The sequence below is a fragment of the Lepisosteus oculatus genome, chromosome 5 (assembly GCF_040954835.1).
Source record: "Lepisosteus oculatus isolate fLepOcu1 chromosome 5, fLepOcu1.hap2, whole genome shotgun sequence".
Taxonomy (NCBI): domain Eukaryota; kingdom Metazoa; phylum Chordata; class Actinopteri; order Semionotiformes; family Lepisosteidae; genus Lepisosteus; species Lepisosteus oculatus.
Genome location: NC_090700.1, coordinates 52016697 through 52039363, shown reverse-complemented (window position 1 = coordinate 52039363; position 22667 = coordinate 52016697). Strand labels below are relative to the sequence as shown.

General features: G+C 39.3%; 1 protein-coding gene across 2 annotated transcripts; it reads left to right on the top strand.

Moving 5' to 3' along the window:
- Window positions 1-32: 32 nt before the first annotated feature.
- blm (BLM RecQ like helicase) lies at window positions 33-17295 on the top strand. 2 transcript variants are annotated; one of them, XM_015343644.2, is made up of 23 exons: window positions 33-1874; window positions 2236-2347; window positions 3398-4212; window positions 4385-4523; window positions 4775-4887; window positions 6390-6522; window positions 7441-7805; window positions 7914-8228; window positions 8706-8882; window positions 9296-9414; window positions 9577-9690; window positions 10640-10738; window positions 11153-11301; window positions 11753-11859; window positions 12321-12481; window positions 12838-13033; window positions 13233-13423; window positions 14244-14388; window positions 14573-14772; window positions 15155-15350; window positions 15479-15601; window positions 15894-16101; window positions 16477-17295. In XM_015343644.2, the coding sequence occupies exons 2-23, from the start codon at window positions 2250-2252 to the stop codon at window positions 16649-16651; spliced, it is 4338 nt and encodes a 1445-aa protein (XP_015199130.2). In that variant the 5' UTR covers window positions 33-1874; window positions 2236-2249; the 3' UTR covers window positions 16652-17295. The 2 variants fall into 2 exon arrangements, with proteins under 2 accessions (XP_015199130.2, XP_006629037.2); XM_006628974.3 differs by having other exon boundaries at window positions 7441-8228.
- The last annotated feature ends 5372 nt before the right edge of the window (window positions 17296-22667 follow it).

Here is a 22667-nt window from a genome sequence, read left to right as displayed (position 1 = left end):
TTCCCAGTCCTAGGCTTGGAGACCCACACACCAGCTGGATTGTGTTCCACCCACATGCTCAGTTAAATAGTTGAACCTTTATCCAATACAGTGTTGCAGGTTGCAATGGGCACAAGGCAGGGTACACCCTGGACAAGACGCCAATCCATAGCTAGGCTCACAAACAGACTCACACCAGGGCCAATTTTCCCCAGACGCAAATTAATCCAACTGTATGTCCTTGGACTGTGTGAAGAAACCTCAGCACCCAGAGGAAATATATACTTAAAGATACATAATATGATTAATTTCCCTTAACATGTTAATAGTTGCTTTTTAATGATTACATTTGCTACGTAACTTAAATTCTCCAACATTTAAATAGAAACAAAAGAAAACTTGGAAGCTTACCGGCTTGTAGGAACTCCTGGTTTAGAGCACTAGTTAATTTCAGTTGTTAGAGGAATGCAGAACACCAAGTGTTGCAGGAAACAAATAAAGGACGGGAAACGGGTGATTAACTCAATAACTGATTCCATTACAGTCATTAGGGGTCCACCGAGAAAACAAAATGAGACACAGCAGCCATCCAGGAGAACTAAGAGTGAATAATACGGATGGAGTATATCATTGCATCGTGATGAACCGAAAAAAAAAATGACTGTCCTTCTGGCCTACTTTAAGTATTTTAAATAAGAATGCTAACTTTACTAAATTGTGCCTCAGATAAAATAAACCGTTCCTGTTATATAAGATGTACACATATTTTAAGTAAATTCTAGTAAAACATTGAAATATTAAGGGAATATTACACGCTGGCGTTTTACGTAGAATGTTTTCAATACTTTGTGGTTAAAACAAAATCCGCAAACATTTGACCTGATACACAGTTCAGTATTTAAAAACAAATTTTATTGCTCTATTTTACCAGTAGGTCAACAGAGAATTCTCATTTACAAAAGTCGTCCAGGAGACGGATAAAGAAGGACATCTGCAGAGAAAGTTCGAGTGAATTAACAGAATATAACATCACATCACTTTATTAGCCCTATACAATTACTCGAATTAGGAATTCGTCTTTTTCGCATACCCCAGCTTGCTCTCCATCAGACACAGACAGGGAGAGAAGCTTTGGGTCAGAGCGCAGGGTCAGCCATTTACCTTCACACCAGTAAATTATATAATTAAAATCCACCAGGGACCGAAATCCAGAGGCTAATCCACTACTTTACACGAATTCCTTATCATGAATGAATACAGTAGGACCGCAACCCATGTGCGAAATACAATAAAATCATGCATTCGCTCATAGTGTGTGGTAGTCATCACTTCTATAATGGCATAATCTAGGGTTATTTTTTCGCTATTGTGCACTAATTTGCAAGGCTATTTATGTAAAATAATCTTTACTTTACTCACGGTAGTTAACTATCAAGACTAACAGTCTCCTCATAATATTCTTTATTTACAGTTACGGCGTTCCCATGTTTATATTTCCTAGGACCCGAAGTACCTAATAGTTATACACCTTGAAATATAGTACATATATACACTGATTGGTACAACGAGACGCATTAACCTAAAAAAAACATTTTTGATTCGCATAATTTTCTAAAGATCTTTTTTTATGTCGTATACTACCACAATACAGGAAACGATTCTCCCGAAGCCACATGCATTCGAGTTACACCTCCATAACACAGGAATGTTATTTTTTGTTTGTGAAAGTACGTCTTTTCTAAAGCATTGTTATATCGCAGTGAACAAAACAACAAACCAAAACAGAGCCATTTCCGTTTTTGTCCGAAAATGAACCGGAAGAACTTGTCATGGCAGTCCGCGGCAAAATTGTAAAATACAGAAATGTTGTTGAATGGGTAGTGCTGTTACGTAAGGTAAAGTCTTTAGTATTTTGTTTTAAATGCTGTGTGTTTACCTTAAACGGTAAAAAGCATGCTTGCGTTGACGTGTATTTAGTTGACAGAAGAAAAAAGGAATTTAAAACTATGTGTAAATGCTCCTACGTTGTATTATTGTGTGCGAGTTCGCATCGCGTAGTCAGTAAATATTGAGCAGTCATCTTTTTACTAATCACTACTTTTTATTTGGACTTCTAAGAACACCTCCTGTGTAATTTAAGCGAGATCTTTTTATCATCTTCAAATGTCGACACTGAAATTAAATTTTGTTCTTTTTAATCGCAGTTAAAAGTGTATTTGCACAGCCCACTTACGCCAGTGCTGCATTTATTTACAGCTATAATTTACACCATGCAAGCTCTTCCGCAAAATAACCTACAGAAACAGCTGGAGCTGCATTCCAGTAAAGCTGTGCAGAACAGGCTGTCCTTAAATAAACCCAGATCAGGGTAAGTACGCCAGGTTAATATTCCTCTGTAGTAACACACTCTACAGATCACTAGGGAGCTCCATTTGGCTTCTTTTGTTATCTTTGCTTATAAATCTATACACGTGTTTATTTTAATACCAGCGTCCTCGTTAATTTGTCATTGTACTGTATAAAATATGTGTAGCATGGTTTGACTTAGATGATAGTTTACTATCAGCACCTAAATTGCTGGTGTCTGATCGTTTTATTCCTGTTTTAAATCCAAACAAATTAGAAGTATCCAGCTTCTACAAATTAGATAAAATAGCTTCTAAAATTGCATATGTAGGCTCTTTATCTTTCTGCACTGCCATTGTTTATGCATTGTCTGCTTAGTAGGTGTTTCAAATTCATATTCAAATCTCTAAACATTAACACCACCAATGAAGGAGCTATGCTTCCTGACAACAACCGTGTGAACAGTGTTGTGGCAAGTACTGTATATTTCAGTTACTCACTGATGGGATTTTCTTAGGTAAATATAGGATTAAGGTCTGGCATATCTGACTACTGAGAACTTTCACTTTTGAAAGGTGCAATTACCTATCAAATGCATCAGAGCCTTGTATAAGGGATTACAGTTATGCAGTTAATTAAATAATTAGACCAACTATGCAAATTAAAGTTCTGATGGGGAGGGAAAAACAAAAAACACCAGACCATCAAACTGGACTTTGGGATCTCCAATTTGAATAAACCTTTCTCATTGATTTGGCTGTGGTGCTTTGTAAAATTTAGAAAAAAATAAGTAATTGATCCTGTAATGTGATTGCACCTTAAAGTGCACTGTTATCTATTGAAAAAAACATTTTCTTTCTTCCTTTCAAAAATACTGCACAAGAATTGTAGCTTTAAGTGGAAACTGAAGCCGCACTGTTTGGGTTTTCTGACAGCTCACATGCCTGTATCTGTTAAGGTTCGGTTGGTTCCGTTCTGTTGATAACCAAGAGATTATCAAGATTCTCATAGGCTCGATAGTATTTTTATTTTATTTTTTGTGGGTTAATTTTCTCCCTATTATTTTGCACAGGACTTTTTCTTTTAAAAAGAAATCTGCTTCGGGGATTACTAAAGTTGCAGTCCTCCCCAAGGTAACAGTTTCTAATGCTTTAGTGGACAGGGATGTCAATGCATTCCACCATAGTAAAGTTACTAAACCTCTGACATCTTTAAACAAGCCTGAAGAACAGCAAGCAAGAATCAACAGTTTCTTTGAGCTGACTCACAAAGCCAAGTCACAGAACTTTACACCTGTTGTAACAAGACCTGCTGTGAGCAATATCAAACTAAGTTTGTCCACTACAAAAGCTTCTCCGCAGTCAGCTCTGGTGAACACGGATGTTGGAAAGAAAGATGACAGCGAAAAGGCAGCGTTGAATAACTCCCTTAGCGTCAGTATAGATGACTGGGATGATTTTGACGATTTTGACTTTGGTACTCCTGTTAAAGACAAAAGTGTTACACGGCTGAGCCAGAGTAATTCTGGAGAGAACTTTAAAAAGGAAAGTGCCTCAAATTTAAATAAACCGTGTCTGAAAACTAGCAGAGCTGCCGAAAAGATTCTGTCTGAGTCTTCAGATCACAACATTAGCAACGGGCTTCAGAATCAAGAGGAACCGCTCGAAGCCCAGAACGGCCCTGCAGCTCTGCCAGTCCAGTGCAGACCTTTACCAGATGCCTTTGCTGCTGTCGAGAAACCTCAGGGGTGCGTCGAGGATAAGGAAGAGGAAGATGATGTTCCCATAAAATTTGCAAGAAAAAGACATTTATCGCAAATTGCTCAGATATTGAGTGACAGTGAAGATGACTGTGTTGAGGAGGGAGATTTCCCCAATAAAAAGAAAGGTAAGCTTTGTTCAGCACCCTACTGCTTTAATCTCTCCTTTATAACAAGGTAGTTTAATCGTGTTAATTGATGAAGTGTTTATTTGTCTACAAAATGCTTAAGCTGCAAGGAAATTTGTTGGGAAGAAAAAGGCCATTTTCAACTTAATAACTCAAATTATGTTTTTTTAAGGTTTGCAGAGTAAGCAGATAGACACCCCTATTGCAGAAATTGACAACAGGTCTGAGAATGACAACGAGGAACTTGATTTTGTCCCTCCATCTCCTGAGAGTGAAACCATTTCTCCACTGCTTATGAAGCAGCCTTTCAGGTAAATCAGGATCTTACAACGTGCAGTTAAATGTTTCTTGTCTCATTTACAGCGATGCAGCAGGAATTTTCTCCATGTTTTATACACGAAACCAAATTCTGAAGCTTTTATATTATCTTTCTATACAAAATGTTAGTTTATCATTTCTACAGGGAATCCTAAAAATACTTAAGTGTTTTGTTTAAAAAGTTTGGTGTTTTGGACTTGTGTGCATGAAGCTTCTGAGTTATATCCAACGAACTTCATTTCAGTGGAGCTGAGACTCATGAATCAAGTTACAATGGACACTTTTCATCAAAGGAATTGGTTTCCAAGCAACAGAAACATGAAACAGCTGATGATGGAGATTCTGAAGAGATAAAAAGTAAGTGTTTACTTCTGTGAAAAGATAAATAATACCAGAGAACATCAATTCTCAATTTTTGAACTGTGTACACTATCCCAATCACAAAATACTCATATATCATGAGGTGTGCTATGACATTTGAGATCCATGGTTTTGATATTTGCAGGTGTGAATATATGTATTTAATTAATGTTGTAAGTATTGTTTTAGGAAAGTAATGTAAAGGGATTTTGGATTTGAAACATTTTTGGTGTTATTTAATTGTGATCATTCGTGACGCTAGAGTGCGTTTGTTGTATATGCACAAAGTCACTTTATTATTGAGAGAATTGATTGGGCACAGATTTAACCTGTTGAAAGTCACGCCTCATGTAATTAAAAAAAAATAAAAGCACAGGAGAACTGATATTTCCTTTTTATCATAAGAACGGCATCTTTAAGACGTTGGTAAATTTGAAGCTGGATTAAGTCTGTGGACTGTTGCTCTCTGTCTGTGGTGTTCACTTTCAATTGTAAGGATGTTAGGATGTTATAGCTAAACAGAGCAGTCCATCAATGGCAGACTGCAAGTCACAGCACTTCGCCTAGGGTGATGGGCAGGTCCAAGTGTGATAGTCTGGCAGTAGTATCTGGTGTTAACAGAACTCAGTGATTTAACAGAAAGTGATTTAACCACTCTGACTGCATGGAGCCATGTTAACTATGTCTTGGGACCTCACTTGCTGCATTTCCTGTAGTTGCATTCTGACATCAATGTATCCCATTGTCCCAATGCAACAATACTGTACATGTCTTGTAACCATGGGTTTCTCGCAATATGGCCATGTGGCAGTTCAAGCATAGATGCTGTGTTTGTGGGAATTGAATTATGTTTAAAATTCATGGGATGAGCTTTGACATTATGTGAGGATCAGTGAGTAGGCACATGCCTCACCAGGTTTTAAAACAGGAATAGGACAGAAATAAAACCCAGAACAACTATGCTAATAGTTGATCATCCCTGTCAAGGGCAAGTGTCAATTGGTATACAACATAATTAAATTATTTATCTATTAAAACAATCTGTGAACCTGATACAAAGAAGATGATTTCCTTGTTAAAAAGTTTGCAGTTATAAGGCATAAGCTGGTTTCATGCTTTGTATATAGGTGTTAATATGTACAGAGAGATATTTACTGAAATGTAACAAATGCTGTTAGTTAATTTACTCTTTTAAGTTTATAATGCCTCCAGGTGTATATGTATTATATGAATATAAGCATTAATTATAGTCTTTTATCAACAGACTTAATATTTGCATATATAAACCCAAAATTAGACCATGAACAGCTTTTCTGATGTTTTCAAAGATAATCTCCCCTTATATAGCCGTACATTTTTCAGTGTTGGGAGACAAATCTTTTGTAGTCAGAAAAACATTCATAGAATTCAACTAAAATGTTAATAAACTAAGGACACTCTGTATCTACATCCTACTGTGTAACTAAGTCCTTGACATATGTTTTTTTTGCTTTATGCAGTCAGTGGGACAGATTCAGAAAATCAGCTGTTCAGCATCATGGAAGAGATATGTCAGCTGGTGGACTCAATACCTGAGCATGAGCTGACAGCACTGTCGTGTGGTAGAGATCTCCTTTTCCAGCGGGCTCGTAGGTACGTGTCTGAACAGCTTTTTTAGGGAATTGGTCAGTTCCATTGACCAACTGTGTGAATGATATTCTGTCTAGTTTTGCAGTGGGGTGATTTTTGTTTGTAAAAGTTTGAGATGCATGTGTTTGTTGTTTTGAAGTGTCACCTTAAGAAAAATGTTAATTAAGCATTATGGACTAAACAGTATCCTCCTATTCTTTTTTCTGATTTTGTAAGTCACAGTCTGGTTCATAATGAGATTGCAGCTCAAAGAAGTGTGATTCCTTAGTCTAAAAAAATGATTGTTGAGACCGTTCAGAAAGCTAAAAAAAAAACACATAACTTTTCAACTGTGCATTATTGTTACGTATGTCCTTAAAAGATTATTCATAGTGGATGATTTTGTTGAAAGATCTGAGGCATCCGATTTAAGTGCAGGGATATTATTGAAGAGATTACATATAAACCTGAGCAGGCAAATCCCTTTTATTTTGATATTTTAATATGTAGGAGTTAATAATTATTTGCAGTTATACACACCCACTTCATGGGGAGCATGAGAAGGGGCAGGCGGATTTCTCTGACCTGCCCACCCATGTTCCTACGTAACAGGCCCCACCATGACTTACAGGAGGTGGGGTACATCTCTCACTGCCACCACCACAAGCCTTTGACAGAGCCAGGGAAGTGGTGTGTGACCACTCTGCAGTGCGCCGCCAGCTGTGGTCAACACCTGGAGAATCCTTGTCCCGGTCAGCTTGTGGCATGGCCCAGGATCAGGAAGCTCAACCTGTGCTCAGAGCAAGCGTCTATACTGGTTGAGCCATTTGAGATTCCCTCCCTAAACAAACCAATTTAGTCAGTGTATTTGTGCATTAAAAACATATATGAGTAGGTCTGTCAATTGTCACTCTTCAGTAACACGTTGGTTTTTTTTTCTAGGAGAAGGTTTTTTGCAGAATCATGTCGAACACCACAAGCGCCAAGATGGACCGGCAGTCACGAAGCCTCCAACGCCAAAACTGACAACCAGTGGTCTCACTTCAAGACCCCAGTTTCCCACTCTTCCTCATTCAAAACCATTCCCAGTGGAAAGGATCAATCCTCTGCGAAGTCTTTCCGTTTCAGGAAACCCTCCTCCGTACCTTTTGCAGACGGTGACGGAAGTGTGTTCGAGGAGTCCGACTTGAGCGATACCGGTGGGATTCAGTCTCCGAGTCCCTCTTATAGGCCGAGGGGTGTCCCTAACGTGAGTTTTAACGGAGAATCTGACTCTCGAAAGGAGAAACTTGGCGTCGGCAATAATGGTAAAGATTCTCGTTCAGACACCTTTTATTCAAAATTCCCCTCCTTCAGCAGTGCCAGCAATCAAATGCCCAACTTGGAAGAAACTGACGACTGTGTCTGTCTAGCAGATACGCCTTCGCTCAGAATTCAGAACAAAACAAACACTCCCGTCTCGGACTCCTACGGTGTGGACCCATCTTTGGATGACATCGACAATGAGTTCACCTTTGATAACTTTGACATCGATGACTTTGATGAGGAAGACATGGGGGATTATTTTGAAGGCAACGATTCTGCCTCCAAGAAGCAGGGCACTGAGGGGGTTCAGCCAGTAAGAGAAGGGCACCCCAGCAAATCACTGTGGGAAAAGAAAAGTCCTTCTTCGTCTTTCTCGTCTTCAGCTGCCAAACCCTCGAAGCCTACGTCTGAATGCAGTCTGCCAGGCAAGTGGTTTCCTATTTGCCATGGTTATGTGTGCCTTGCTAGTATGATCACACGTCAAACTGGACAGCAGAAATAAGGGTTTTATAGGTATTTAATATTAAAGATCAATAAAGTAAGTTCATGTACTTAGTGTGTACTACATTGGATGTACTTAGAATGTTAGAATTAGAATCTTAGAATGTTTAAGGTGTTTCTCAAAGTGTGTACATGCCGTGATTAACATATACAGCACACGCTAATCTTGTTTTCTTTTAGTTCAGCACAATGTACTGTAGGATCAAACCAAGACTTATTTTTAATATCATTCTTTTGTGTACTCATATTGTTCAGCAGGTACACAATTCCATTTGAGACTTGTACGTTTAACTATATTGATGCCATTAGCTGTACCAACGGGATTTTTAGTGATCGTGCACGATCCATGAAGTTGCTGTCCTTTTTTTCTCCGTTGTTATTTATCACCATTGTTCTTGTAGAGCCCATAAACAGAAACCCGGCACATGATCGCTTCAGGGGATGCAACTTCCCTTATTCACAGGAAATGATGAAGATTTTCAACAAGAGATTTGGTCTTCGTCAGTTTCGAACCAACCAGCTGGAAGCCATCAATGCCACGCTGCATTGCGAAGACACATTTGTACTGATGCCAACTGGTATGTAGAGAATGCATGCTGAGCCAAGGCACACTGATTTCATTAAAAATGATTTAGTGCAGTGAGTATAGCAACAACATTGCAGGTTGCAGTGCAGTTGCATTGCAATATATACAATATCTACTGATATATATCTGCTTATATATACAATATCTACTGAATCCACCCACCTTCAGAGCAAACTTGGGAAGCAAAATGCAAACAAAATTAAGTAAAAGAAACTTACAAATGTAGTATGTGGTTTTATATAGGCAAGAAAAAATACAAAACTCCTATAATATTTGTGTACCTGTAGCTTCTTTGAATTTGGTATTTTTCATTATTTCCAAGACTTAATAGTTCTAATTTGTAAAAACAATGTGCTGTGATGGCCCAGTTCCTAATTTGATCTCTTTGTCCTTCATGTGTTTTAGGAGGTGGTAAAAGTCTTTGCTATCAGCTCCCTGCCTGTGTGTCTCCAGGAGTAACCATTGTTATTTCTCCTCTCCGGTCTCTGATAGTTGACCAGGTGCAGAAACTCACAACATTGGATGTAAGTTGTATGATAAGTGTTTGTGAATTGAAGATTTTTTTAATACTACCGACCATCTAAACTCACTTTTTTTTTCATTATTGGGCATCTTTTGGACTACTATTGAAATCGCATTTGTATTCTGAATTATTTCCTTATTGTTTTATTTTTTGAAAACCACAGATTCCTGCCGCAGGTTTAACAGGATTCAAGAGTGACAGTGAATCTGCAAGAGTTTACATGCAGCTGTCGAAGAAGGATCCCATCATTAAACTCTTATATTGCACCCCAGAGAAGGTAGGGGATAATTTCTACAAAACAGAAAATTATTTGAACTAAACATAGTTTTAAAATGGCATAAGTCACACATTGATTTATTTTTATATTGTCATGTCTTGAGGTTTTATTTATATTGTGTTGCACCTGGGCTGGGAGCGGCTTTCTTCCCGATGTTGCCCCAGGCCCCCAGCACCTTCACACGGGCTCTCGGCCTCCTTTCGACCCCCTGTGAACTCACTCGGGATGCATCTCTCAGAGGCCACCAATCTTTGAATCAGGCTGACCATCCCAAAATCGTTCAGGCGATTGTGAAGGCTTTTTAAGGCTTTTTCCCCTGCTTATGAGATAAGAATACAGTGCTAGCCTCGTAGTAATTGAGACGCAGACCTGAAAAGCACCCTTTCCCTGTTTTTGCTCTCTGTCCCAAGCACTGACCGACGGGGTTATTCTGGTCTCGCTGTTTTTTTCCCGGCTCGTGATCTTCGACCCCTTTTCCTTGATTCACTGTCATCTCCTCCCCTGCCTTGTCCACTGCCACTACCAGACAGTCCCGTTCTTCAGGGAGTCTTCGCCTGGTTCAGACTAACTCTGTTTCCAGCTCTGTTTCCTGTCTCCTCTGCAGCCAAGGCAGCCTTTTCCTGCTCATTACTAATCCGGCTCCTCTGGCTCTTCTTATCAACTTGCATCATGTCTCACTATTGCCTCGCTCTCGCCAAGCCTTCCCAAAGATTCCCAAGACTCCTCTGACAACTGCGCTTGGAGCTTGGCTTGTCATTCGCCATGGCCCTGAAACGTCAGGGACTGGAGCATCACATATTGATGCTGTTCGGTTTTTATTCACAGAGGAAAATTGCCATACAGACAGATATGTTAAATCAAAGAGAACTTCTGCGAAGGTGCACTGGAACAAAAGCAGCAGAATTTTAAATGAGCCAGATGTTTTTTTTTATGTTTCTGCTTTAATTAGGTTTGCGCAAGTAACAAGTTTATCAGTGCCCTTCGGAATCTGTACGAGAGGAGTCTCCTCTCGCGCATTGTCATCGATGAAGCTCACTGTGTTAGCCAGGTAAGTTTTTTTTTTAGTTATTGTAAAAAAATGTATTTGTTTATCATACGTGATAATTTAAGGGCTTAAAAATATTTTATGGAGCAGAGCATGAGTTGCGTCTTAATTGGAGCTCATTATGGCAGCTCTGGAGAAGTTCTCTGGCTGGGATAGAAATACAGACCATTAGGCTGTTACCTGCTGAATTCAGGATGCCGATACCCTTCCTCCATCCCCAATGCACCAGCCCTTTGGGTGATAATACGGGGATTTTGCTGTTCTTGTCCATACAGCCAGGCGGTTGGTCCTCAGACCAAACGGTCAGGCCAAAGCCAAGCATGTCAGCCTTCTGAAGAGCAAGTGCTCTTCTCGCGGGGTTTGTCCACGTCTTCCCGGTGAAAAGGCGGGGGTTGACGGACACCGTTCTTCTTCCAGTGGGGCCATGACTTCCGGCCGGACTACAAGCGGCTGCACGAGCTGCGGCGGATGTTCCCCAGCGTGCCCATCATGGCGCTGACGGCCACGGCCAACCCCCGAGTGCAGAAGGACATCCTCAACCAGCTGCAGATGCTGAAGCCACAGGTGTGAGTGTCCCTGCACCGCTGCCCGGCTCGACGACCGCGTGACCGGACGAGGACGGCGTCCTCCTTTTTCCTCCTCTCTTAATGATAATAATCATGGGGTGGGAAGGGCAGAGGCACTTCCTTCCATTGCTAGCCTGTCCCTGCGTTCCTTGTGATGATATTTATTTAAAAAAACACTGTTTAAATGAAAGCAGCAGTATCGATCCGATGAACTGAAAATGGCATTATTTACGATAAAATCTAGCATGTCTTACTCTACATGTCAGGGAATTCAGTATTCTCTCACATCTGCCACCCAGAACATGGGTTTGGTGATGTATTTATCAAATGTTTTTTGTTTTTTCACTAAGTGAAATCTTTCATTATTGTTTATAGTTGGCTTTTTGATTTGGCAGTATTAAAGATGTTTTTTCAAAAAAAGAAAGCTAATGGTTTATTTTTCTCTTTGTAGTTTTACAATGAGCTTCAACAGACATAACCTAAAGTATGCGGTTTTGCCTAAAAAGCCCAAGAAGATTGCTGAGGATTGCCTTGAATGGATCAAGAAATACCACCCACGTATGTATGCTAGCTTCCACAGGGTCGTGCACTCGGTAGCATCGTACGTATGGTTAAGCGGCTGATGAAAATGGGGATACTAACAGTTCAACGTGTTTACTTTATTTTGAGGTGAAAAGGCTTTATATTTTTAGCTTGCAGGAAAGAGTAATGCTTTGTATAATCCTATAAATGAACTATAAAGTAAAAGCATGAATAAATGAGGTTCTCATTGATATTTTAAGTTTGATTTATTGGAACATGTCAACATTTATCATATACTGTACAAGCCCTCATCATGATACAGATGCAAACTCCTTGTACTCCAAAAAGTATTATATTATTTTAACTGATTCTTACTGATCAGAACCCCAGCAGTTTTGGGTGGGCTTTTCTTGTCTTTTTACATTTGTAGATTATTTTCCATTTTAAGGAAAGATTCAGTTCATTAGGCCTATCTTTATTTTTTTATCCGCATACAGGTGATTCTGGGATTATTTACTGCTTATCTCGAAACAACTGTGATTCCATGGCTGAAAGCCTGCAGAGAGGTGGAATTACAGCTTTAGCATATCATGCTGGGTTGAAGGACAGTGACAGGGATTATGTACAGCAGAAATGGATTGAGCAGGATGAGTGCCAGGTGAGTAGGCATTTTAATTTATTTTATATATTAATCAATTTCATTATTAGCCTCGAAATTAAATATTCTTCTTAGTTTATAACTGCATATGTTTTAAGAATATATAATTAAATTGCTCCGTCTCTTATTGCTTCTAGTGCCCTTTTCAGAATGTAAAAAAAAAAATGATTTTGCTGATTTCAGCTTTTTTGGTCAAAAGAAATTAATGTTTTACTTCGAACAAAATGTGGGCTTTGGCCATTGTATTAGTGGTTTTCATTTTTTTTATCTGATCATCTGATTTCATGTGCGTTGTAGGTTTCTAATTGCATAACAATACAAGTTATGTTAATGGATTTGAACTCTGTGTCCATCAGGTAATGTGTGCTACCATTGCTTTCGGAATGGGCATCGATAAACCAGACGTGCGGTTTGTGATTCACGCCAGCCTGCCCAAGTCTGTGGAAGGGTATTACCAGGAGTCAGGCAGGGCTGGCAGGGATGGTGAAATCTCCCATTGTGTCCTTTTCTACTCTTACAATGATGCTATTCGAATCAAGCGGCTCATAAACAGTAAGTCCCCGAAAACCTTTCTTGAGCAATTTGCGGTGCAGCGAAGTGTGATTCTGCAGTCTGACTATGATGATGAAGATGATTTCGGATGGGGCTGTGAAAACTGTGCCACGTATTTCAACTTCCAGATTTGAGATTTGTGCTCCTAAATTATTTCTTCTCCTAACTTTTAATTAAATCCTCCTCCTCTTGTACACAGTGGAGAGAGATGGCAACAAGGAGACCAAGCAGACTCACATCACCAACCTGTACAGTATGGTGCATTTCTGCGAGAATGTGGTCGAGTGCCGGCGAACACAGTTGTTGGCATACTTCGGGGAGCGCACATTTAACCCCAATTTCTGCAAGGAGCACCCTGATGTCACCTGTGACAATTGTGCCAGAGCTAAAGTAAGATGTGTTTTTCATTTTTAATATATTATTATTTCACCCCACTTGTATAGGGCTTTTCTGGATGATCCACTCAAAGTGCTTTACAGATAATGGGATCCTCTCCACCACCAGTGTGTAGCTCCCACCTGGATGATGCAACGGCAGCCAAAGTGCGCCAGTACTCTCACCATATACCAGCTAGTAGTGGGGAGGAGAGCAGACTGATGAAGCCAGTTCATAAGTGGGGATTATTAGGGGCCATGATTAGTAAGGGCCTTTGGAAAATTTGGCCAAGAGTCTGGGATTGACACTCTCTCTTATCGAGAAATGCCCTGGGGTTTTTAATGGCCACGGAGAATCAGGATCTCAGATTTACATCTCATCTGATGGATGGTGCCTTTTTACACTCTAGTGTCCCCATCACTATACTGGGGCATTAGGACCCACACAGACCATGGAGTTAACGTTAACGTTAGCTTTCCCAGGAAGGATCACATCCAGGTACTGGCCAGGCTCACACCTGCTTAGTTTCAGTGGGCTGCCAGGAGTGAAAATGAGAAAATTGTTATATTCAAGTTGTATACTTTTTTTCTCCAGTCTTTGTGAAGCTAGCCTTGGATTAAGTGTTAAAATGCGATTGGCCTCTACATTACTTTTTGTCTTGGGAATAGAACACCAACGATACACTTGTTTCTCATCTGGTTGAAGGTGAAACTTGCCTTACTGTTTCTTGTTGTAAGTCGTGAGTCTTACAATAGGAATTTTAAAGCTAGCCCAATGGAGTTGCATTGTTTTGTTGTGGAATTAAACTGTCTTTTCAAAACCCGTAACGTTGCAGCTATACAAGTCAAGGAATGTGACAGAAGAAGTGAAGAACGTTGTTAGATTTGTTCAGGAACACTGTGCAAAGGTTGGCGTGAGACAGGCCAAGTCAGCGCAGCTGAACAGACTGACTCTTAATATGCTAGTGGATATTTTCATTGGTAAGTGGAGAAATCACTGTAAAAGAGACTTAATTCAATTTATGAAAACTGTGAGTGAGACATGATCAAATTTTGTTGTAGTGATCCTGTACTAAGTTATGTTGCACATGAATGCGTTTTATTAAAATTATTAATAGTTTCTGGTACCTGAATGTATGTTTTTGTGTCCTTTATGCATTTGCAGGTACGAAAAGTGCCCGTATCCAAACGGGCTTGTATGGTAAGGGAGCAGCCTATTCCAGGCACAATGCCGAGAGACTCTTCAGAAAGCTGGTGCTGGAAAATGTTTTAGAGGAAAGTTTGTACATCACAGCCAATGACCAAGCTGTGGCATACATCTCTGCAGGCCAGAAAGCTGCAGCTGTTCTCAGTGGCTTCATGCAGGTAAGAAAAGGCTGGGATAGGGGGATTTGCTGTAACTGGAACACGTTATTTCTCTTGAACCTGTTGGGTGAATGCTTTTCTTTAAACTGTTGTTGGTAGTTTACCAGATCTACCAGATGCATAAAGAATTGTCTAACCTGATGTTTATAGGTATCTTGGTCATATACAAAAACAAAGGGTTGCTGTTTTGTGTTGATCACCTTGCAAATACTGTACGTAGGCAACTTTGTTGCAAGAAATGCATACAGACAAAATGTACCGGAGCATTACCACCTTGTAGTGCCAAGTCTCTGAGATCTTGGCTAATGTTCTCGAGTCAGTTTATAAATGACAACCCTGTGTTTTCTTAAATGTCTTTGTATTTGTGCATCTTCACCCACAGATAGAGTTCTACGACACTGAAAGTGCCTCCAGCATCAAAAAACAAAGGGCGTCAGTGACCAAAAACATGTCGAAGCGGGAAGAGATGGTCCAGAATTGCCTTCAGGAGCTTAACGATCTGTGCAAGAAGCTGGGAAAAATCTTTGGGATACACTATTACAATATCTTTTCTACTGCCACTCTAAAAAAGATTGCAGGTAAACCAAATCTTTGTAGAGCGTGTTTTGCAATGTGGGCTTTTTCTTCTGAGTCTTCACCTACTGGCGCTGATTTTTAACTTCTGGTTGCAATATGGTATGTAACCTCATGTATTGCTCTTTTGCAGAGACATTGTCCGCTGATCCTGAAGTTCTCCTTCAGATTGACGGAGTGACAGAAGACAAACTGGAAAAGTATGGAGCTGAGCTGATTCAGCTTCTTCAGAAGTACTCCGATTGGCAACTGCCTGGTAAGAGAACACCGGAGAATATAATCAACGTCTTCTGTTTCCCTTGGCTTGCATGCTTAACCACACCGTGGTATGAGACACTCTATGGCAGGAACTTCTGTTTTATGCTATTTCTTCAGCAGTTGTAGAGGTGTTGCTCCTTTATGTAAAACAGCTTGAGGTTCCTTTTGGAGATTGTTAATGAGTTAAACCCAGTCGTCAGCAAATGGGTCTCTGTTGATTAATGTGTTGCATTAATTGCTTTTCCACAGTTTAGCTCCTCAGATTAAAAGACTTGTTTCTCGATCTGTAGTGGAGGAGCACACGGAGAAGCCAGTCGGCAATGATGGCTGGATTGATGTGGAGAGGAACAGAAGGGAGGAGCAGGAGCTCTGCGATGAGGACGCAGGAGGGTCCAGCTATTTCAAGAGCACAAGTGAAAGGGGAGGCAAGCGAAAGAAACCTTCCTATTTCAACAAGGCCAAGAGGAGAAAAGGAGGCTATAATTCCTCCACCAAAGGGTAACTGTCATACAGTCTTAATTCCCAGAGTCTCATTTATCTATTAACGTAAAAACTGTATAGCATGTAATTTATTGAGCTAATGTATACATTTCCCCGCTTTCTCCTAACAGTGGTTAAAGTTGTGAATTGTCTTCATTAAACAGAGACAGAAAGATTATCCTTGTTAAATTCCATACTTTCTGATGCCGGTATTTTCTTTATATCCCCTTTTGTTTGAACGAGTTATGATTTTCTTGTGTTTATGCTTTCCTGTAGTGATCCTTTTGTTTCTGTACGTTCCCAGCTTCTCAGAGATGTGCGCCAAACATTAGGCTTATTGGTTTACTTTGTTTCTGTGTAAACGTGTTGATTTCTTTTCCTCTGGTCCAACAGCAACAACGCTAGGGCATCATCCACAGCTTCCAAAGGTGGGTCTAAAGACAGAGGTCAGGATTCAGCTGGAAGCTCTAAGCCAGCGATGGCCACCAAGAGACCAGGCTTCATGGCACCACCAGTTCCACGATCCAACCAGCGTCCCTTTCTGAAGCCTGCTTTTTCACACATGTGAAATATGGAACATTTTCACAGACCTTCTCATAAGAAGCAGCACTGTTTAAAGGATTTACGTTAAAAAAATGTGTCTACCTCTTCCTTTGATCGGAGCGAGTGACATTGTAACACCGGTGTGTAAGTAAGTAGTGTTTGTCTTTCAGAACTTCTGAAGGCGAGAGTGGATACGAGCCTGTAGAGAACTTTCAGATAGAAACTGTAAACTTGTTGTTTATGGAATGCTAGTATAATATTTCCAAAAACCTTTCTTTATTGAAACCTGGAGATCCAATTTTGAAATCAGCTTCCATTTGAAGTACATTCTGAAGGGATTTTTTTCATGACTTGACAAACTGGTAAATATGTAAGTAAACCAAATCTGTATTAATGGAACATACGATGTCAGCAGTGTTAATAATATTTGTGTGTTCAGAGAAATACATATACTGCTCAGCTTGTTTATTTTGTTCAGGATATTTTATGTGCAGTTTATATATGTGCCCAGCAATGGGCATTGTAGCTGATGACCCAGGCTCAATATGTTACCTTTGTAATGTATTTTTTTAAAATATTTCCATTCAATTTTATTAAGCACAGTTATGCTGTGCTTTTGGTTTTTTAATATTATAATATGTATATAATAAATCTTATTTTTTAAATTTGTCAGTTTTAATAAACTACCTTTTTGAGCTATGACTTTCATGTTAGGATGATGGAGCCTCATTGTAAGCAGGATTGGAGAGCCAAGGTTCTGACTAGGTTCCGACTCATTTTTCAAAACCGTACTTTGGTTAAATTCCTCTTCTTACACACTCTGGCTTCCCTTAGGCTCTTCTTTAATTCAAATGGTGAAGCTGTTACTATCTAATTTGTTGCATTTTGAGGCAGCTGGTGCAGAAAGCCTGCCTCAAACCACCCAGGCTGGGTATTGATTTATTACAGGCTTCAAGAAGAAACACAGCACTCGGTAATGTTGAATTATCATTTTTTCCTGACAGTAACCTAAAATAGTCAGGATATAATACTAAACAGAGCACATAATAGGCATTAACTGAATCTGTCACAACATACTATAAGATACTGTATATTTTACCATTCAGTAACAGTTTTCTAAAAATGAATCAGAACAAAACTTGTAAGAAAATATATTCTATTGGGTAAACCCTTATTAATTTTGTCATTTGAACTGCAGCTAGACGTATAACTGCAGTCAACATTTAATGATTCTTGTAACCCTAACCCTACACTATCCTGAAATATAAAATGGATTTTAACAGTGTTTTCCAGCTGATTGAAAATTAACCTAAAAATAAAACATTATTGAAGAAGATTCATTTTCAAGAGCTTGGTTTTGATTATTTTAGACTCCTAGTTTTGGAGGATTGAGAAACGTTTTCAAATTTGTTGATTGGAGGGCTTTTGTAGGCAGATTGCAGAATTGCTCAATTGAAATGCCAGCCAGAGCTGGATTTTGGGTCCCAAGTCAACTTTAGGTCGAGCGATAATTTGCTCCTATCTCCATTTGTTTTCTTTGAGAGAAAGAAATGACTGCTTATGTTATATATTGCACCGTTCAGTAATAGTATTCCAAAACTAAGTCATATCAAAAAAGTTTAGGAAAGTTATTCTGTTGGGTAAACTCTCTTTAATACCATTTTACCAGCATTTTTCAACCGATTGAAAATGTACCTCAAGAAGATAGATAATTGAACATAATTTATTTTGCTAGACGCTTTATCAATGGTTTTGATTGTTTCAGACTCATATTTATAGGTTTGGGGAACATTTCAAAATCAGATGACTGGGGATCTTCAGAGACAGATTCGGAACTCCCCAGTTGATACCTCAGCTAGGGTCAGGGTTAGCATTCCCAGATGACTTAGACAATCTTTATGCTCAGTGATGGATTTTTGTGCCAAGTCAGCACTAGGACGAGTGACAATAGGCTCTTATCAACAACTTACAACTTATTACAGCGCTCAGAAGTTATATTCTAAAACCGAGTCAGATCAAGAGTTGTAAGAAAACCTGTTCTACTGAAGCCCATCAAATTCAAACAGCTTTTTTCAATGGTTTTGAGTGTTTTAAACTTGTACATTTTGGTTTAAGGAACATCTGCCAATCTGATGCCTAGAGGTGGTCAAAGAGAGATTGCAGAACTGCTCAGTTGAAGCCCCAGCTATGATCAGGGTTACCATAACCACACTCCTTAGACATTGTTAAGCTAAGTGCTGGTTTTTGGGTGTAAGGAGAACATGAGTACGAATGATAATTTACTACTGTCTGAAACTTTTATTTTTGAGACTTTTGGCTGTGGTATATTGCAGTGATTAGGAATTGTATTAGAAAACTGAATCGGATAAAAAATACTTTTTGGTTTGAGGAATATTTTCAAATCTGATAACTGGAGCTTTTCAGAGACAGATTGCAAGAATGCTCTGTTGGAGCCCCAACTAGGGTTAGGGTTAGCATTCACACACTAATTAGACAATTTTTATGCTCAGGGCTGGATTTTGGGGCCAAAGTCAGGTTTAGAATGAGTGTTTTTTTGTCCTTATCTGAATTTTTTTTCCAGAAACTCTGGGGGGCCTGGATGGCGTGGTGCACCTAGCAGTCGTTAAATCAAGAAACTGAGTTGTTCAGATCAAAAGTTGTCACCAAGCATTACCAAATCTCTTTCAATGGCAAGAGCTTGGTTCAGCGGTCTTGAATGCGTCCCACTCGTGCCTTTTGATTTGGAGAACATGTAAAAATCCCATGATCAGAGAGGCTCAGATACAGATCGCAAAATGCTCAGTTGACACTGAGTCAGTCGGATCTAAAGTTGTAACCAAGCATTGTTGAATCTCATTCCCTTGCATGGGCATTGATCAATGGTCTTGATTGTTTCCCACTCATAATTTTTAGTTTGGGGAACATGTCAAAATCTGAAGCCTAGAGATGTCCATATATAGATTGTGGAAATGTTCAGTTGACACCCCATGTAGGGTTAGGGTTAGCATTCACACTCTAATTAGACATTTGTAAGCCTGGTGCACAGGTGAAGTTTAGGACGAGTGATTTTTTTGCTCCAATCTGAATATTTTTTTCAGAAACTCTTGTACCTGGAAGGTGCGGTACAACGTGCGGGAATTGTATTCCAGAACTGAGTAGGTCAGATCAAAATGTGTAACCAAGCAATATAGAATCAGACGAGTGGTTTCTTGCTCATATTTGAATAGTTTTTTTGGGGGGATAACTCTCTGGGGCCTGAATGTCACGGTGCACCGCTCAGTAATTTTATCCCAAAACTTAGTCAGTCGAAACAAAAGTTGCAACCAAACATAGAATCTCACACATTTGAAACTTTTTTCAATGCTTTTGATTGTTTCACTCTCATTTAAACTGTTTTGTTTTGGTTTTGTTCGGAGGGCTTCAGATATTAATTGCGGAACTGCTCTGTTGAAGCCACAGCTAGGGTTTGGGTTAACATTCACACTCTACTTAAACAGGTTTTTATGCTCAGTGCTGGATTTGTGGCCAGTTTTGACTAAGGAGAATCTTTAGGCTTTCTCACTGTGGCATTCAACGCACAGAAGTAAACTCCAGCATCAGCAGGCTCCACTTTGTCAATGCTGAGACATGTGCTCCATACTGTCTTTCTGGAGACAGTAAACCTGTTGAAGATGATGCCACGCTTTTCAGAAACTTCGGAATTTACAGTGAGGTAAACCAGCTGTAGCTCTTCAGTTCTTCAGTTGAAACCAGTACATGTAAGAATTGGAAGCACTCTGGCTGCACATCTTAAGAGACTGGCCCAGACGTGCTATCAGAGCCAGAGGTGACTAGGTGAGTCTCAAAGTGGATTGACTCATAGCATGTCTTAGGGGAAGAGCACATTGAAGAGTCTGCTAGCTTTATAGGCTTACAGACAAAAACAACAAAAGTATACTTATTATAAATCCATGTCAATAATTTAAAAAGGATGAAGACATTTTGAAAAGTGTCTTTATTGATGGATACAAAGAAGTTGTTTTAAAACTTTTAAAAAACATCTGTCATTTTACATTCTGGATTTTAGAAACGGTGTTAAATTAGGCAGTATCTTCATTGACTTGAAAACTTTGAACATTAGTCACTTTTATAAATTATGAATTATGTAAGTAATATATTTAGTTCCTGACATCAGTATGTCAGTATGTTGATAGTACATTGATGTACAGGTAGTAATGTGTTTTCAATATGTAGAGCTTAACTGCTGACCAGAAGGCAATGCTACAAAAGTTTCCCTTTGCCTTATACAATGGCAGATTTCAATTCTTATGTTTCAAATTTCTGTTCACAGATTGGCTCATGACATGTGAATGAAAATGCACAATGTTGGACTGGTTAGGATTTCTGAAGCAGAATTTCAGCTAACATTATTTATTATTAGTCATTTATTTTAACTCACCTTTATGGAATCAATGTAAGGCAACCTGTGGAAAAAATGCAAATATTTATCGACCAATTTTAAAATTATTTTTACATTTTCTTTCCAGGGTTTTCTCACATACCCAACTATGCATTCTCTGCTATCAGAAGAGCATATCAACTGACATTGAGGGTCAGCAAATGATTGCAATATATTGTCACCATCAATTCTTCAATTATTAGTTTTCATAGTTAATATAAATATATTTTGAAATTTAGACATTTCATATTATAAATAAAACAAGATACTCTGTTAAAATGGCTAGGAATTAATGATATTTGCAATAGGAGGATTTCAGTTGTCCCAGGTTATAAAATTATAGATTTTGTTAATTTTGTGAAGTTAATTTGTGCTTGGATGTAATACTAACACCCACTGACAGATGGCACTCTATTTTCATCTCTTTGACAAGATAATAATAATTCCTTTAACTTATATAGTGCTTTTTTGGACACTCCACCCAAAGCGCTTTACAGATAATAGGGACTCTCTTCCACCACCAACCCTGTTCAACCCCACCTGGACGATGTAACAGCATTCATAGTGCACACAGTAGTATGTTCACCTCACATCAGCTATCCGTGGGGAGGAAAACAGAGTGATGAAACCAATTCATAGATGGGGATTACTAGGAAGCCATGATTAGTAAATACCAATGGGAAATTTGAGCAGGAGGCTGGGGTGACTCTACTCTTTTCAAAAAAACACCCTGGGATTTTAATGACCACAGAGAGTCAGGACCTCATGTCTCATCTGAAGGACGGCACCTTTTTACAGTATAGTTGTAGCAGATCTAGTTTGGACACAGTGACGTCATCGCCCTCCCTGCGCGTAGCGGGGACCTCAGCCGCCTGGGCTGGGGGAGGTCTCCTTTAGCTCAGGCGGCTGGTTCCCCGTTGCGTTACGCCGGAGACCCGGGTTCACCCCCCAGGTGTTACGGGATGAACCAGCGGGGTGGAGCGGCAGAAGGCACGAGCCCATGCAGAACCAGGGCGGTCACTTACTGTTTCAATCACTATACTGGGGCATTAAATCCCTCAGAGACTGCAACAATGTAAGCATTGTTTGATAATTACTTTGACCCTTTTTTGTAGTAGAAATGTACAGTGTAATTTCTACTTGTTTCACAATAATAATAATAATAATTGCTTACACTTATATAGCGCTTTTCTGGACACTCCACTCAAAGCACTTTACAGGTAATGGGGACTCCCCTCCACCACCACCAATGTCTATTGTTATAATAGACAATGTCTATAGACAATGTCTATTGTTATTGAAATGTAATTCACCAAGGCCAGCAAGTATAGGACACACAGATAGTGGGACTTGTTATGTGTACTATCATATATAAGATATCACAAAGTATGCATTTATTAAACTCTTATCCACCACTACAGTTGATTTTTCATTTTTTTTACATTTGTTAATCAACGTCACAGATAGTATAATCAATTGAATGTCTCACAAAAAGTAAGTGCTTTAAACACAAAAAATAAAGTTGCTGATTCATAATTAAATAGTGTTTCAGAAAACTGGAACGCTGTGCCTCAGGATCCTTTGGGATGGAAAAGTGCTGTTC

Coding starts and splice junctions, on each gene's coding strand:
- blm (XM_006628974.3), top strand. CDS start 2,250: ATGCAAGCTCTTCCGCAAAATAACCTACAGAAACAGCTGGAGCTGCAT. Junction 8,229..8,705: donor GTCTGAATGCAGTCTGCCAG/GCAAGTGGTTTC, acceptor TTGTTCTTGTAG/AGCCCATAAACAGAAACCCG. Junction 12,482..12,837: donor TTGAGCAGGATGAGTGCCAG/GTGAGTAGGCAT, acceptor TGTGTCCATCAG/GTAATGTGTGCTACCATTGC.